At 38.7% G+C, this 15611-nt stretch overlaps 1 protein-coding gene across 1 annotated transcript; it reads right to left on the minus strand.

Moving 5' to 3' along the window:
• Positions 1 to 534: 534 nt before the first annotated feature.
• Positions 535 to 14940, minus strand: LOC139444175 (fibrinogen-like protein 1). The gene is made up of 3 exons (XM_071225073.1): positions 14626 to 14940; positions 10360 to 10456; positions 535 to 1184 (listed from the first exon to the last, which is right to left on the minus strand). Exons 1-3 carry the CDS (start codon positions 14938 to 14940, stop codon positions 535 to 537), a joined length of 1062 nt encoding a protein of 353 aa, XP_071081174.1.
• Between the last annotated feature and the right edge of the window lie 671 nt (positions 14941 to 15611).

The following is a 15611-nucleotide window of genomic DNA, read 5'->3' on the forward strand; positions in this document are numbered from 1 at the left end:
GATTCAAAAACACATGCCCATGATATGAGTGAGTGAGTGAGTATGGTTTTACGCTGCTTTTAGCAATGTTCCAGCAATATCACGGAGGGGGACAACAGATATGTACCCATGTCGGACACACACACACACACACACACACACACACACACACACACACACACACACACACACACACATACATGATATGACCGGAATGTGGTAAGGGTTTGTCACTTTTATCTTACGTGTTCAGAAGAAGCCCAAACCAGACTCACGTGGAGACAAGATCACGGCTCTCGACACAGAAACATCCAACACTTTGGTCTCGCAGAGGCGTTTACTCAAATAACGCATAACGCATGTAGTTTGATTGCGACCTGTACCGATGACGTTAGGCGTTAACATTTGGCTATTTTCTAGTTATGTATTAATTTTAGGTGAGAGGTGAATAGTTTTGATAAATAATGTCATACAACGGCTTGTTGTTACCAGCTGTTTTGTTAACAAAATGAATAAAAGATTTGAAATCATGCACGTATTTGTTTGAAATCATGTCTACGTCACAACTAGCCACATGAGCAATCGGTTCGGTACCCTGTCCCCAAGGTCGTTTGTCCAGAACACCTCAGAAGGCACATTTGTTCGTTTTTCGTCCGCCGGACGAAGCAGACGACCATTCGGGTTACAATCTGCGCATGCGTCAAACCAAAATCCGCTTTCGTATTGGATGGCACAGCTTCCGGCATCATTGTCGTTGTCTCGGTCGTACGTGCTGAATGCTGATCCGTTGAGCGGAGTTAAACAATCTCCTAGGGTGGCACCGCTTTTACCACGTGTTTTCGCAAAATGCATACGGTAGTCATCTCCCTCGTTTGAAAGAAAAAAGTTCTCGTAGTACTGTTGCTTATAAGAATCGTCGACAAATCTCAGTTCAATTTTCAGTGAACATGTCCCCGTTTTACAAATGTGGTATATCTTCTCCAGCCCCAGCCAGTGATCGTTGTTGGTCAGCCCGAAGCCGTCGCGATAATCTGCCCAACTCCGGTTGAAATCTAACGTGGCAGTTTGTGTTTCCATGCGATAGTGGACAATCGTTCTTCCTCCAACCTTCATGACACATCTCACCGCAAACCCCGTCGATGAAGACGTTGGCTGGATGTTGTAGTAGCCGTCGGGATACCCAGCAGCATAACCCTCACTGCAATCTGAAATAACATTGGTCACATCTTATGCACAGGGCAAGGCGTGGAACATATTCTATCTAAAGTCACGAAACATAGGACACAAAACAGTCACATTGTCTGCAAGACAACATCATTGCGTTATACATACACATTAAACAATACGATCTCCGTAACAGAGGGCAATTAGCACTCCGGGCGTCTTTAATCGGTAAGAATAAGATTTATGGATGAACAACCTACAATTAATAAAGAAGTTGTTCATCCATAAATCTTATCCTTACTTAGTAGTCCGACTTCTAAATGCCTATCAAAGAAGACTTTAATCGGTTCCCATCCACATCACCATTAGAGAAATCAAAGCTCACATCACCTAAAATCTGGCATTGATTTACACTGTACGTGCTGTGTTCTAATAATGAACTCTAGACGCGTCCACATGTCCTGCCACAGAATACGAATGTTCTAATTCGGGCAGCACGTGTTCTATTGCTGAACGCCCGTGATCTGTTGTAGAACACGCGTGCTCTCTCCTGGGCCAATGGACAATAGCAGATATAATAAGCTGAATACTGATAGATAAATTTATATTCGATCATATATTTCTGTTTTCGGAATTGATCTCGAGGTTGATAGATTGATAAGTCAAACAGTTGGTTGGTTTGTTGTTTAACGCCACGCAGCAATATTCCAGCTATATGATGGCGGTCTGTAAATAATCGAGTCTGGACTAGACAATCCAGTGATTGATATCATGCGCATCGACCGACGCAATTGGGACCAATGACATGCATCAACCAAGTCAGCGAGCCTGACCACCCGATCCCGTTAGTCGCCTTTCACGACAAGCATAGTTGTTCTTGAAATTGATAGGATGTATAGATGCATAACAGAATTCATGCTTGATTCGTCGGGTTTGCAACATCCCACATTAAATCATTTTTACGTTTTTTATACCAGCCGAGTTGCAGCGGGGGAGAAAACTTTACAGAAATGTAGTTGCTTTTTCCCAGTCTACCAAAACATAAGAAATATGTGAAAATATTAAAAAAGAGTGCAGCTTTTTACGAGGGCAAGGTTTTATGCACTCTCCTTATGGCCTTGGTATCGAACCGTACACCGTCACAATTAATACTGTATTCTCTGAGGGATATGCCAACAAAGAATTTATCTTAGCGTCATGTTTATTATTTGTCAGAATTTTAAAACAAAGGAAGTTTGTTTGTCGCCATATTGCCAAGTTAGCTCCAGGCGACACGCACTCCGCAATCAGTGTTACTGTACTTTACATTAGAGCGAGTGTGTTATCATTTAAAATCAGCATTATATTACATAAGAAACAAAGACAGCTAAACCAGTCATTGATGAAACGATAAATCACCATAGCTACGATTATACACAGTTCATTGACCACTGAAACAAGATTCAACATAAAAATTCACAGAAACTGCCTATCTAAAAAGTGTTATGAGTCCAACATAATACAAATTCTTGTAAAAAAATATTTAAAAAATAGTTCCCTTTTATAGATGTCATAATTTACAATACACTGTAAACATAAAATGTCAATGTTAGAAAATATCCAGCCTCGGTTATCCGTCCAAATAGTTTCCTTTGGACGTAAAGGCAAAGTAGCGGTGAAACATATGAATGGATCACTGAAAATATATCATTAAATAATTTCATGTCACTGATGATTAATACATTCTTGCATACACAAACTTTGCTTAACATATCATTTCTGTATATTCACATCAAAGCAATATTTAGTTTGATAATGTGTTTATTGAACGTATCAATATTTGGCCAGATACCTTGACAACATAGATTTATTGGTTCGAATCCTTCTTTGAGTAATGACTATTGAAAGACCCCTGAAAGACATATTTTGTCCGCTAAACGGTTTCAAATCACAAATGGCATCCCTTATTGACTGAGTCCATATGTAACAATCGTCCAAAAATCGATTTACAGTTTCCTAAAAATTGTCATTAATGAGGAGGGAATTTTTCTATGAACCCGAATGGCTAAAGTGAAATGTTACACAATGTATTTAAGTGATAGAATGTTCATCATCCACGATAACCTGGAGACGACTGAATAACAATAAAAAAAACAGCAAGTGAAAGTAGCTTCAAAAAATCCTTTTTCAAAAGCTTATATCGAAATATCTGACTTTTGCTAGTGTTTTCCTCCAGCAAAAGGATTCGTGCTCTAACCAATGTTTAAAGCTACAGAGGGTGAAATTGTGGCATGGCGGCATTTATCTAAATTTCCAAAGCACGACTTCAAAGTCTCCCCCCGGCCCGCTGTCCAGAAGACACCAATGGCCCAACTGGTAGCGAGTCATACCATGAAAATAGAGAGTGGAGCGAAGTTTTAAGTGTAAGTAATGACAGATTACAAAATTGGCGAAGGGGCTGTTAAAGAAACCAGCTTGTATTCGGTTTCAAATAGGCTACTTCGGAGGAGGCATAGTCTTCCTCCTCTCTATGCCTACAGCTCAGCCTCACCCTGTGAGGGTAGCGTAGAAAAATCAACACGTCCACGCCAGGGAATAATATGTCTCGAAAATCCTCCGAATTGGGCGTTAAAGGAAACAAAGGTGATGAAAACTTAAACGAATGGATCACTGAGCATCAGTGATGAAAATCGTGAAAAGGGAAGGCACCGCGTGTATGGAAATCTCCATGCAAAGGTCATAGCACCCACCCATCTATAACCTCCCAAGTCGTGAAACATTTTTGTTGTTGTATAACACCGCACTCAGCAATATTCCAGGTATATGACGGCGATCTGTAAATAATCGAGTCTGGGCCAGATAATCCACTGATTGACATCATGAGCATCGCTCCACGCAATTTGGATACGATGACTTGCATCCCGTAAGTCGCTTCTTACGACAAGCATAGTCGCCTTTTACGGCAAGCATGGGTTGCTGAATACTTAAAGTATTGAACCCCGGATGTTCACGGGAAGTCGTGAAACAACGAGAGTTCTTCACGCATTTTGTTACAGTGTGTTTATGTGGGGAGCAATAGAGGTTAGGAATTGTACAAATACAAAGGTTTATGAAATTATCATTTATTCACGAGAACACGTCGTGTTTATTAGTTGACATGATATAATCCTTTGACAGAGTATTTCTATAATTCATTGCATGAAATGCATATGCTGTAACACGTTTTTAATATTTTCAGCAGACATCAGACATCATCGAGACATTTATAAATATTTAGCGTTCTGTACATATGGGGCACAAGTGGTCTTTACGAAAATGTTCTGGACATACAACGAAAATATGATATTCATTTTCAATGTCGTGTGTGGCAAAGTTGAAACACTCCCAATTCTGTAGGTACTTTTCTGCATCTTCCTAGTTCAAACTGAAGGCTATGAGAAGAACATCTTATTCGTGAAAAATATTTTCTAAATTTATGAAGTTATTTCAAAAGATACTGTTCAGTTTTAAACTGGGACTTGAACATTACTTAGTATTCGGATTAGAACTATCTCATTTCATTGCATCAAACCATTGCATTTGGAGTGTTTATTTTACATGCATATGTATGTACTCTCTCCATGATTACTAACATAATCATGCCCAATATCTCAGCATCATGTAACAGAATCGGGTGTATTTTTGTATCAAATACTTTAAACACATTGAAGTTGATATCACCAATAGTGTTCAGATATCTTAAAATACAGAAGAAGATAATTTTAGCTTGCGCTGCAGCATGTGTTAACTGAAAATTTCAAGATTCATATTTAGAGAAATAGATACCTAAATAGTTGTATTTCGTAGCTACGTCTGGAGCCTTGCCTCTATAAAACTATTACCTTTGTTTTTTCCATGTTGAAAGTTAAACATGATATGTCCCAAAACACTTCTAATACATTAATTTGACGCTGTAAACCATTACAGTACTAGAAATCATTACAATGTCATCATAAAAGAAAAAAGAAAGGGACTTAGAATACTACCCCGCCTAACTCCAATATTACATTGAAATTCATTGCTATAAATACCGCTACTTCGTACCACAGCTTTTACTGGTTCATATGTGGATGGTAGTAATTTAGACATTTCTGCATGGATTCCACGTTACCTTGGTTTAGACCACAATCTATCATGCCGTACTGTGTGGAAAGCATTGCAAAAATCAACAAAAATCGAGTACAGCTTTCCTCTCTTCCTAGATAGATACCTCTGAATTGATGAATACAATATGAAAACTTTGTCTCTCGTAGTATAACTCTCTCTCTCTCTAAAGCCAGCTTACGATTCTGTTGTTTTAGCAAACGAATCAGCACCAAAACACGAGGTTTTTTATTGATAATAAAAATCCAAATATTAATGTGACTCCTTTATCATTATCAGCATCATTTACCGGTCCATGTTTATGTACTGGCATGATTACACCAACTGACAAAACTTTGGGGAAAATTGCATTTTCAAAAATTGAATTCAATAAAATTTCTATATATGGTGCTGGAAATAAAGAAATTCCAAAAAGCTGGAATATTGCTGAGTGCGGCGTTAAACAACAAAAACAACAACAAACAAACAAATATTTGGAAGGAATATATAAAAAATCATAGAATGTTCCTTAATCTATATTTTTACCAACATTCTTACTTCCAAGAAGCGCTCTGCGTCGGAAATACAATTTCGTGTTTATTCCGATCCTTGTTATTGTACCTCTTACACTCGTTATTATACACATTCCTTGCACGAAATTATTTTTTTAATGAATTCGAACTTTTGGTTTGACGAAATATATTCAGACATATATATCTTTCCTTTTTGAGAAACTCACATTCAGAATCAAGCCATTTCTTGTCCAATAAGACTTCCTCTATGTTTTATCTTCATACACATATCAGCTAGAAAACTGCTAACATTCTCATCCATATCAGTAAGGACCGTTTCCGCAATTTTTGTTATTAAATTCTGAACCTGTTCACAGAAGAGAGCGTCCTGAAATTGTGCCAATATGTTATGATCCCACCCAATTTGAAGGTCTGACAACTTGGTATAAAATCGTGGTTATTTGTATTTGCTGCACACAAAGTGACAGTAATAGTTAAGTGTGAAGATTCTGCTCTACTGACAATAGTAACATTTCTACATTGGTGAAACAATGAAGACCAACAAATAACATAACCTATAAGACTTGCCACGCCCGAATCGGAACCATATCTACCACTCATAACATGAATGTTGAAAACCTGAGTGAGTGAGTGAGTTGGGTTTAACGCCGTTTTTGACACTGTTCCAGTCATATCGCGCTTAATGTGGGAGGAAAGCCCGAAGTGATGCAGGTCTCAGACGTTTACCACTTCGGTGAAACCCAAGAGCACGGGTATGGTGCTGACAAACCTAGAAACATAATCGGGGCGAACCAGGCTTCGAACCCAGAATCAGAGGTTTCTGGCGTGCCCAAGGGACGCAACTCTGCACAGACGACCGGGCCCCCCGTGCCCCCTGAAAACCTGAACATAGGAATAATAGTGAGTGAGTTAAAAGTTAACGTCACATGGGCAATATTTCAGCCATACCGTGTCGAGAAAAAGTACTATATTCAAAATAAATATATTTAGACTTTATAAAATGAAACCTTTTATAGATGAAACCTTAAAATATGTATCCCCTGTGATGGAAAAATCAACACAGTCAAGCTGGATATGCCTTGACGGTGATTCTCTCATCACAAGGGATGCAGAACGGGGGATCCTCACCTTGCAATAAATAACGATGTAACGATAAAGGCCAATACGACATCGTCTTAAAATGACCTCTTCAAATCTGGACTGACAGCCCAAGTAGGCCTAGGTGTACCCGATAGTTGGTTTAGTTTTTTTATAATTTATTGATACCTACTTGAGTGTCACATTTCTTTTACATAAGATCTCTGATGTAAAATCGAACGACAGGTTTGTAAGGAATGAGAAGTGGTGTCAGGGATTTTGCTTTAGCATCAACATCAGCATCAGCCATTGTGTTACCAATGATTCCAACATGGCTCGGTAACAAAAACACACAAGATGTCATACTGGCCAGGAGCAGGTTTATTATAAAATGATATAAACTACTTATGCTTAGATTGTTTACCAATATATTTTAGAGCAGTTAAAACGGCATGGGATTCGGCTGTAAAAATGGAACTATTATCTGGTAGTCGTGAAGACATAGTCCTGGATTCAGTGACCGTGGCGCTATAATGGAAGTGGGAAGTAGGGTAGTGGGGAGAAAAAGTGAAAAGGTAAGTATTAGTTTGTGTGATTGTTCCATCTTTTTCCCTGTAAAACGTTCAACGTCAGTAACTATTTGGCTTTTCAACTCAGTAGCATTTTTCTCTTCGCTCATGTCAGCCAGACAACTAGCGCGGTCCCTGATGATGCTTTTTTGAGGAATTCAGTGTCTTGTGCACTCCAACAATAACCTGAGTGTTAAGAAACTGTTGTAAAGACAACAGATTAACAGATCGTTATTTCCGTGCACATTCGACTAATAGCGAACCTGTGCGAAGACGTGTGACATTCTACTTCTCCACTTGCACCTTTCATGCCAAGGGAGATAGCAAAAGGATTGAGTCGCAATGGATTTCCGTCTGCAGAAGCAATGACGATTAACCTCGGCCAAGAATTTTCAGATGTGTCAGGAGATGTGTACTTCTTCATTAGAGGTATTAGAATCTACATGTCTACGTTTATTGTTCTTGGATGAACCAGCTTGTTTGTGAGACATATTGGAAGTAATAGTATTCAGCACCCCTGTTCCCCACCCGCCATCGAGTGTCGACAATTCAAGGACGGTTTTGCAGTGCAAGCCAGCCTGCAACACCAGGGCTACATGGGTATTATACTCCAGCAAATGTAGACTTGGATAGCTATGAGAACTAAATGAACAAGTGCCAGGATTCAGAGGTCCATATCACCAGATCTGCTGACCCCAAACCTGAGATCGAACACCTCCTTCAAGTCTTCACTCATCTCCTCTGTACTCAATCCCAGATCTGCAACCCTTAAACCCGAATCAGCGCCCTTCCGCATCGCCATCCCATTCATAGGAAAAACCTCCCACATTATCAGCCGCCTCCTCAAACAGCAAGCCAATATGGACACCTACTTCATCAGTTCAACATCCCCCAATACTCTACTAAGAGCCAACGGCAGGAACACCGCCAAACCCCTAAAGGTGTAATTTATAAAATTGACTTCACCTGTGGACAATCTTACGTAGGTGAAACATCCCGCTCCATCAAAACAAGAATCAAAGAGCACAAAACCTCAACCATCAAATCTGACAACAAATCAGCCGTCTCCGACCATATCAGCATCTGTCCTAATCACAACATAACAACAACGTCCAAATCCTCTCCAACAACCTCCATGATTTCACTAAAAGGAAACTAACAGAAGCAGTCCACATTCGGCGCCACAAGCCATCAATCAACAGATAGCAAAGCTATTTCATCCCATCCGCCTACTATGAACTCCTTAAGCAGTGATCAATACACCTATGCAAATATATCCTGTTTTATTGGCTTCATGTCCCATTGGCACCCCATGTGTTCTCTGTCCATCATGTTGTAACAGTATTATCCTTCTGTTGTCATTACTAACTCATGCTATCCCACTCATGTATGCAATTGTTGTTACTGTTAATCCTCAACCTACTATATATATTCTGTACAATTTTCCTCATTCATCAAATACTTAAAAGCTCCAACGACCTAACTAAGGCAGGCAAACAAATAACCTTCTTATGGATACCCGCCCACGTAGGAATATACGGTAATGAAAACGCCGATAAAGCAGCTAAATTATCCCTCAAAATCCCAGAAATAAGCTTAGACTTACCAATCTCAAAATCAGAAATTAAAAGCGTAAACAAGCAAAAAAACACCAAAAAATGGCATAACCTTTATCTAAACTCAAATAGCCAAATCAAAAATGTACTCAGCAAACCACTAACCAAACCAAAAATTCTCCATCCATCAAAAGAAATCGACAGAGTAATCACTAAACTCCAAACAGGACACACCAACCTAAATAACCATCTAAAATTTAAAAAAAAAAATACTACAGGTAACTGCCCACACTGCAAACAACTAGAAACCCCAGAACAGGCACTCATCCACTGCACACACTACCTAACACATCGAACCGCATTACAAACCACCCTCAATCTAAACAAGGCTCTCACTCTAGAAGCAATACTAAACCCACAAAATAAACTAGAAAACTTCAAGGCCTTAGGCGTATTCTTAATAAAAACGGAACTAATAAAACGCATCTAAAAACACTATAATCTACCAAATCAAAATTACATAAACAAACAAACATCCACCATACCCAGCTCCCCTAGTTCTCCTCCCCAATCCCATCGGCATCTATTCCAAATCTCAAAATTCCCAAATTCTATATAAGCAACCCCTAAAGCCCCCTCTTGGGTTGCACACACCACTTTCGCCCCTTTCGGAAACACATTAAATGGCCTGGCCGGGCCCGTGTGCGAAATATGCATCAGTCGGAAAGCGCACGTTAAATCTCCAAAGTAAGTAAGTAAGTAAGACCTCATTCAGTCCTGTTTGACAACGGTATAAGGATCTATACCGAAATGTTGGCTTTACAGTATTAACGAAGTTGTTATCCATAGGGAGGATCCATTTGATTTGTATGGGGTTGGTAGAAAGATTTTTTAAATTAACTTTGTTTTCAGAATTATGCCCCAAAAGAAAATGTTTTGTGGCAGTGGTGGAAAAATGAATAGCTTGTTTGAATGTTCAGTGTCAGTTGGTAGTTACTGCATTTTACTGGAGTTAAATTATTGATAACATAATACCAAAACGTAAAAAAATGTTGTGTTAATAGTGAAAATGAATAGACAAAAAAGGTTCTCCATCCCCCATCTAAACATACACACCAAAGACTCTTTGCTGAAATGACTTATTTAGAATTAGGAGTGAGTGAGTGAGTATGGTTTTACGCCGCTTTTAGCAATATTCCAGCAATATCACGGCGGGGGACACCAGAAATGGGCTTCACACATTGTACCCATGTCGGGAATCGAACCCGGGTCTTCGGCGTGACGAGCTAACGCTTTAACCATTAGGCTACCCGACCGCCCCTTAGAATTAGGAACACGAAGAGAAACGTCCTGGCCTCTTTCAGTGACTGTAACACCCACCTGTCATTAAACGTTCACACCATGTACCCACGTAGCCATTGACACACTGGCAGCTCGAGTCGAGTTGTAGAATACCGCCATTTGCACATTGTCCAGCCTGAAAAGTTAACCAAATGCAATATTTTACTGAATATACTGCCTGAACATGACACTTATCAATATAAATATTTATCATTTAGTATATACTTCAGTGTGAAAGAGTTTTGTGAAGTTTTGTGAAGTTGCGAAAAGTGATATTTTCATTGCAGTGAACATAACACATTAACGGAACGATTGCCATACAAGAGTGACCTCCCCTGAAACTGTCTCCCTTTATCGTAAGTGTTCACAAACTGTTGACTTCCTTCTAACGTCAGTTCCACACGGACAAGGCAAAATAACGACAGATGGTCATTTATAGAGTTAATATCGCTTCATGCCGTTTGTTATTCTCTTGAAAATGTTTCGTTATAAACTATAAATGTCTCATTTAACTAGTCAATTCGAGGCTGTTTGTTTCGCAAAACGCCATTTTTATCACTTGACCAACATGTATTCTTTCGCTTCCAACAGCGGAGAGAAATATTCAAGAATATTTTTAGTAAAAGTTGATTTTCTTTATAATCATATCTATATGCATTATATAGAATTTTCGGGACCCTATTTTTTTCTTTTGTTACTTTGGTTCATATTTTTCAAGATTTTGCAAACACGAAACTACTTTTTTATTCACAAATAAAGGGATGTTGAACCGTCTCTGTGTATTAGGTAGGGATAATTTACGTTTCAAGCTTTGACATTTGTAATTAAATAATTAAATTTTCCGGTAGAAAACTACACAAAACGTATATAATAACTGGGATATTTCATGTGTCTCGTGATAAATCATTTTTCTCTCATCTCGTGAAGGGGGTTAAGGAGATATTTTCACTCGTGGCTACGGTTATTTCACTCGACACATGAAATATCCTCTTTTTATTATGCCTCCAAGTAAGAATGACAAGTCAGAGAGCAGAACTACTAACACCACATGAGCCCGTATATTGTCATTATAAACCCAAGATGCTTGTTACTGGCCTAATATGAGACGGTATAGCGTTAGTAACAGCCATTTTGGATTTTCCAACACCCACCTCACATATATCGTATGGAAATTCAGGTACAGAAATTCGTTATTCGACATATTTTTGTGGTTTAATACGATTAATTTTGAAGTGCAAAGACATTTTTCTTTAAACCACGATCGTGACTTTATTAATAAAAATGATAGAGAAAACAAAGCTTACAACGGAGGTCACTGATTTACAAATAGCAACGTCATAGAACCTCAACTAGGATGACATCACAAACAAGAATCGTGACGCCAATGACGTCACATAGGAATAGAACTGAGAGCAGCCTGTCGTTAGGGAAAGGTGGACTGCTATCAAATTACATTGGCCTGGAGATTTCTGATAACATGCGGACATTTTTATGATAATGATAAGTGACCCCACGTGAATACGTATCAGAACATGATGCTCAGGTTATAGGATTGCTTTTTCGCATCTGTAATACCACATATCAAAGTAGAAGTATTGGGTCGACAAGAATCAATGTTGTTCTTCAAAGGGAAATGAGTCATATATACCTTTAATTAGTTATTAGGAATGGCATAGGTATTGACTGGACTATCGACACATCGCATTTGTCGATAATCTGATGGCGACATATATCGATCATGAATAAAATTTGCAATAGTTATATTCCATGACACGCATTACATTATCGATGAAAATAACACAATACTATTAGTTATTAACTTTTCCATTCATCTTATCCATGATACAGGCAAAATGAATGAATGTCATACATTTATACAATTTCAATCATAATTACTTTATTCCTACTTTTTCTCTCGAGAACATAATAATTCGATAGCTCTTCCGCACGTTTCAGGAATCAAAGTATTGATCGATAGAAACCTCAGATTTGTTTGACAATTCCATGCAAAATGATTTGGCTAAATTCGTCCTATGTATGACATGGATTCCTCATCCATTTTACCATGCCAACTATCTGATAACAATAAATATTATCTTATAATCACCTGGAAGATATATGGTGCCCGTTCATGAGATGAAACAGAATATATTTTCCCTTGAATCATGGTTAAGCTAGGTCTCTATATTAATGAAGGGTCTATTAGTGTTAAAATGCTACAACGCTGCCAAAGACAATGGATCACAGAGGTTCTAAATACATCAGCTCCAAGGTACACATATATATTCAACATTAAAGAAAGAAAATTCGATCATCATTTTTTCTCACAGAAATACGAATTTTATCTTAACACATTATGTTTATGTTCATTTGTTTTGACAATACAAGTTCATAACTAGAAAGTTACTGGGCTTGCAAGAACAAGTCTGATGAATTGAAAATATATGTGTAGTCACTTTTTTCAGGCCAAAAATAGTCATTTTGAAAGAAATATGGCGTCCATCTTTTAAGGTAATTATAAAACCCAAGCCCCACCCTCCATATTATAAACCAATAAGGAAACATAAACGCCTAACAATAAATTGCATGCCTAGCCATTCAAATGCCATGCAATCACTTACAATGTCCTTGGTACACGTAAGGAAACATGGCATATTAGATGTTGATTGGTTATGGTAACAAACAATGAAACCCACTAAACCCGAAACAGCTAAGAAAGTAGAGGAAACATGTATTGAAAACAAATACAGACTCCGAACTGTTGGCTGTCGAGCCTACTGCTCTGCTAAACGTGTCACGTGTAATGTGCACCATGGAACCAGACACTAACATGAATATCTCGGATCTAGATTGAGAAAATATTTTACTTTGGCTTTGAACAATGTATGCTGAGACATTTGTGGAATTATGAAATTGTAATCAGAATGGCTATCAGAATGACTAAGTTTTTAAGAAGTATGTCAGTGCATGTTTTCGAACAATGCTTTTTTCATGTTATATACATAAGAATATATAGACCATCTCTAAAGCTAATGAATCGCAAGTAAAGCACACACGCTGTGATACTTCTATAATGTTACACAACACAGAAATGCAGCAAGCTTGACGTCATTATCCGCCGGCAGCCCTAATTCTTCTTTTATCCATGTAAAGGCAGCATCTCCATTGTCTTGCTACCCGTACTCGGATTAACGCCAATTCACAGGCTTCTATTCACGACTATTTGAAGGTACATTAAGTTGTCAGATGTCGACATGGTGCAACACATTTCTAATGTTTACATTTCATTTTACAATCAAATAAATACATTTTAACGAAACTCTTCCAAATAATTGTTTTGGAAAACTAGAAGACTGACCCTGCCACACATATTCAAGACTTTTACGAAAGCCCAAAGCAACGCTGCTGAAGATGCTGTTAGAGTGAGTGAGTGAGTGAGGTTTAACGCCGCTTTAAACAGCATTCCAGTTATATTGTGGTGTGTCAGCTTAATGTAGGAGGAAAGCCCGAAGTGATGCAGGTCTCAGACGTTCACCACCTTAGGAAAACCAACGAGCGCGGGTATTGTGCTGACGAACCTAGAAACTTAATCGGAGCGAACCGGGATTCGAACCCACAATCATAGGTTTCTGGCGTGCCAAAGGGACGCAACTCTGCACAGCGAATCGCGGCGCCTTAGACAACTGGGCCATCCGTGCCCCAAGTTGCTGTTAGAGTTCAAGCGGGTTCTCCTATGGGTATGATATATCACAGATATTACAGTTTCTTGAGCTGGTAACATGAAAGAAATTTCCATGATCAATTTATTTTTGAACATAACACATGAGTTATACAATGGATCATATCTAAATCCACTTAAGTGAAACGGGTTTGAAGACAGGTGAGAATAATAACAACATTTTTGCTTGCTTAACGGCTTTTCTATGGGCTTTTGGCCACCCTGGCATCTTGTGCACACACACTTCATTCATTCCAGTTCAGTCACTTATGGAATATCTCAATACACATGAATGACTCAAGGTTATATAACGCCGCTGCCGACATTATCCCAGCTATATCATGGTGGAAAATATATAAACCAATGGTCTGGAGCCGATAAACCGATAGTTTAAGCCACGCCATGAGCCAAGTGTGCTGACTACCCGATAAGGACGTGATTACGGTACTGAGGACCTATTCTGACCTGGAATTCCCCCATGAAGAATAACAAAATCTACAATAAGAATATTGGGTCCGTTATACAAGTATAAGGACATTTACGTAGTCTTTGACTTGATTGACTTTCGACCTTAAATGTACTCATACCTTAACGTAGTAAACCATTTCCGAAGTAATGTCCATCTTCGAGCAATCCCCTTGATCAAAGTCTGTGTTGAGATGGCACATCCTGGAGAGGGAACCGTAATGAAAGGACTTGCAGGAATCACTCTCAGAACATTTTCTTCCGCAGTCCAACTTCGTCACATCACGAATAATCAAGGATATGAACCCACTCTTCATGATCTGTCCAGGACATGAGGTCAGAACCTGGTAATTGTCTGTTTTTATCGCACACATTGCGTGTGTCAGAAGAACGGCCAGAAAATGGCCCACGATAATCATTGTATGTAGAACATCCATTGTGCGTCTCCCTATCTGCCAATACCTCTTGCATAGACACGTATGTTTATCAACTGACGAGATCTGCAGCACCGACTGTCTTGTACGCGGCACAGTTTGGCTAAAACAATGTCTCTGGAATATAAACAATGTCTCAGTGTCCTGTTTTTTTCCATTGATTAACGTTACAGAGGCAGATAGGCATACAGTCCACATTTTGGTTGGAGGCGTGTCTCAACGCTCAGTAGTTTTCTATTTCTATTTATCATTTTTTATGTATCTTTGACAAGGCAAAGATATCGACCAAGCTACACCATCAATCTTGTAATTACTGATAACTTTCTGAAGAGACGAACTTTCTCTGCAGTGGATAACGAACTATTATTATAAATATTTTATGTAACTGTCTGAGTTTGTCATCTTAATACAATGCAGATGTCTTACATTAAGTCGACATTAACCCCATCAAGTTTTCACTTGTTAAACAGACTGAAAAACATTTTTTTTGTTTTCAATAAAAACGAAAAACTAAAGTTCGATGAGGTGAACCTCATCTCACCGAACCCTCTGACAGCCGAATACAATCCTTAATAATCACCGGGAGGAGAGATGTTATTGTGTTGCTTGTATTGAGGTATCGTACGTCCTTGGAAATCAATGAGAAAAGGTCGATATCTGCCATAACACAATTC

The sequence above is a fragment of the Haliotis cracherodii genome, unplaced genomic scaffold (genome assembly GCF_022045235.1).
Source record: "Haliotis cracherodii isolate W230 unplaced genomic scaffold, xgHalCrac1.p SCAF_5, whole genome shotgun sequence".
NCBI classification, from domain to species: Eukaryota; Metazoa; Mollusca; class Gastropoda; order Lepetellida; family Haliotidae; genus Haliotis; species Haliotis cracherodii.